The sequence below is a fragment of the Ricinus communis genome, chromosome 1 (assembly GCF_019578655.1).
Source record: "Ricinus communis isolate WT05 ecotype wild-type chromosome 1, ASM1957865v1, whole genome shotgun sequence".
Taxonomy (NCBI): Eukaryota; Viridiplantae; Streptophyta; class Magnoliopsida; order Malpighiales; family Euphorbiaceae; genus Ricinus; species Ricinus communis.
The window spans coordinates 33,434,163-33,435,633 of record NC_063256.1 but is presented as its reverse complement, the minus strand read 5'-3'; the positions used below and the strand labels follow the sequence as shown (position 1 = coordinate 33,435,633).

The 1,471-nt window shown below is 42.1% G+C and overlaps 1 protein-coding gene across 1 annotated transcript; it reads left to right on the top strand.

Moving 5' to 3' along the window:
• Positions 1–385: 385 nt before the first annotated feature.
• LOC125369981 lies at positions 386–1,150 on the top strand. The gene is made up of 2 exons (XM_048373504.1): positions 386–622; positions 719–1,150. Exons 1-2 carry the CDS (start codon positions 386–388, stop codon positions 1,148–1,150), a joined length of 669 nt encoding a protein of 222 aa, XP_048229461.1.
• Positions 1,151–1,471: the final 321 nt, after the last annotated feature.

The window sequence follows — 1,471 nt, the reverse complement described above, 5'->3', positions numbered from 1 at the left end:
ATAAAGGACTGCTTAGTGCTGGAAGCGGAGATATGGTCTATCTTTTCAGGCCTCGAATTAGCACGGTCCCTGGGACATCGTCATGTGTTAGTTGTGTTAGATTATGTAAATATTCTTTATCTTATCTTCTATATTTAGCATATATCTTCTGTCATGTATATCCTAAGGTAGTTACCTTATTTGTAGCCTAGATTATAGCCTTATGATTAGTATTAAACACTTGTATATTATGATACAAAATCAATGAGAAAGACACGGATGATTTCTTTCATGGTATCAGAGCCTCAAACCCTAGTTGTGCCTCTGCTGTAAAATAATCTCTGCCTCTTTCCCACTTTCTTCTGTCCTTCTTCTTTTTTTATTTTCTTCCTCTCTATCAATACCAATGACAGAAACTAGATTTCATCTTGCTCTTGCCGTTAACAATGTCAAGAACTTCATTCCTATCACTTTCGAGATGGAAAAAGGCCACTACTCTTCCTGCGCAGAGTTATTTAAAATTTATTGCCGAGCATACCAAGTCATCAACCACATCATCCCGCTTACTCAACGGACTTCTGAGGCAGCCAAGGAAAAAGCAGTTGCACGTGATGAAGAACTTTGGTCACGCTTGGATGCTATAGTCCTTCAATGGATTTACGGCACGATCTCAAATGATCTCTTGCACACCATCTTAGAACCGGATTCTACTGCTCAATAAGCATGGGAGCGATTGCAGAATATTTTTCAAGACAACAAGAATTCTCGAGCTGTCTACCTGGAAAATCAATTCACTCATGTTCATCTGGATGATTTTCAAACTGTTTTTGCCTGTTGTCAAGAGCTCAAAATGCTTGCCGATCAACTATCAAATGTTGGTGCACCATTATCGAATCAACGGTTAGTTCTCCAATTAATTACGGGTTTAAATGAAAATTATGATAGTGTTGCTACATTCATTCAACAAAGCAATCCTTTGCCTCCTTTTTATGAGGCTCGTTCGCGATTGATTCTCGAAGAAACCCGTGAGGCCAAGCAAACTGCAGCCTCTGCCAGTGCTGCAGGTACAACCCTTTTCACTGCCAATAATTCTGCTGATGAATCCAAGGGTACACATTCTGGCTTAGGCAATGCACCAAACCGTCATAACACTACTCCGAAACGTGGATAGAATTGCAATAACAATCGGGGCAAAATAATGGCAATAGAGGGCGTGGTCGTAGTGGCAATAACCATGCTAATGGTGGCAGCAACCACACAAGCAGTCGCAACAGTGAACATGGCAACAACAGCCACAGCAATGAGGACAGTATCCACCATGGGGTTGGGCACTGCAGCCTTGGGCAGCCCTTCCATGTCCATACCCTACCTCTTCTTGGAGTCGGCCACCACCAGCTCGTCAGACTGGTATCCTTGGCAATCATCCACAGTAAGCTTATGCAGCCTATGTACCAACTTCTTCAAGTTATGATCCAACTGAAATTGAACAAGC

Bases quoted from the DNA above. Each gene is read 5' to 3' on its own strand.
- LOC125369981 (XM_048373504.1), top strand. From the start codon at position 386: ATGACAGAAACTAGATTTCATCTTGCTCTTGCCGTTAACAATGTCAAG. The intron at 623-718 runs GTCCTTCAATGG...GAGCGATTGCAG, and splicing joins GGTCACGCTTGGATGCTATA to AATATTTTTCAAGACAACAA.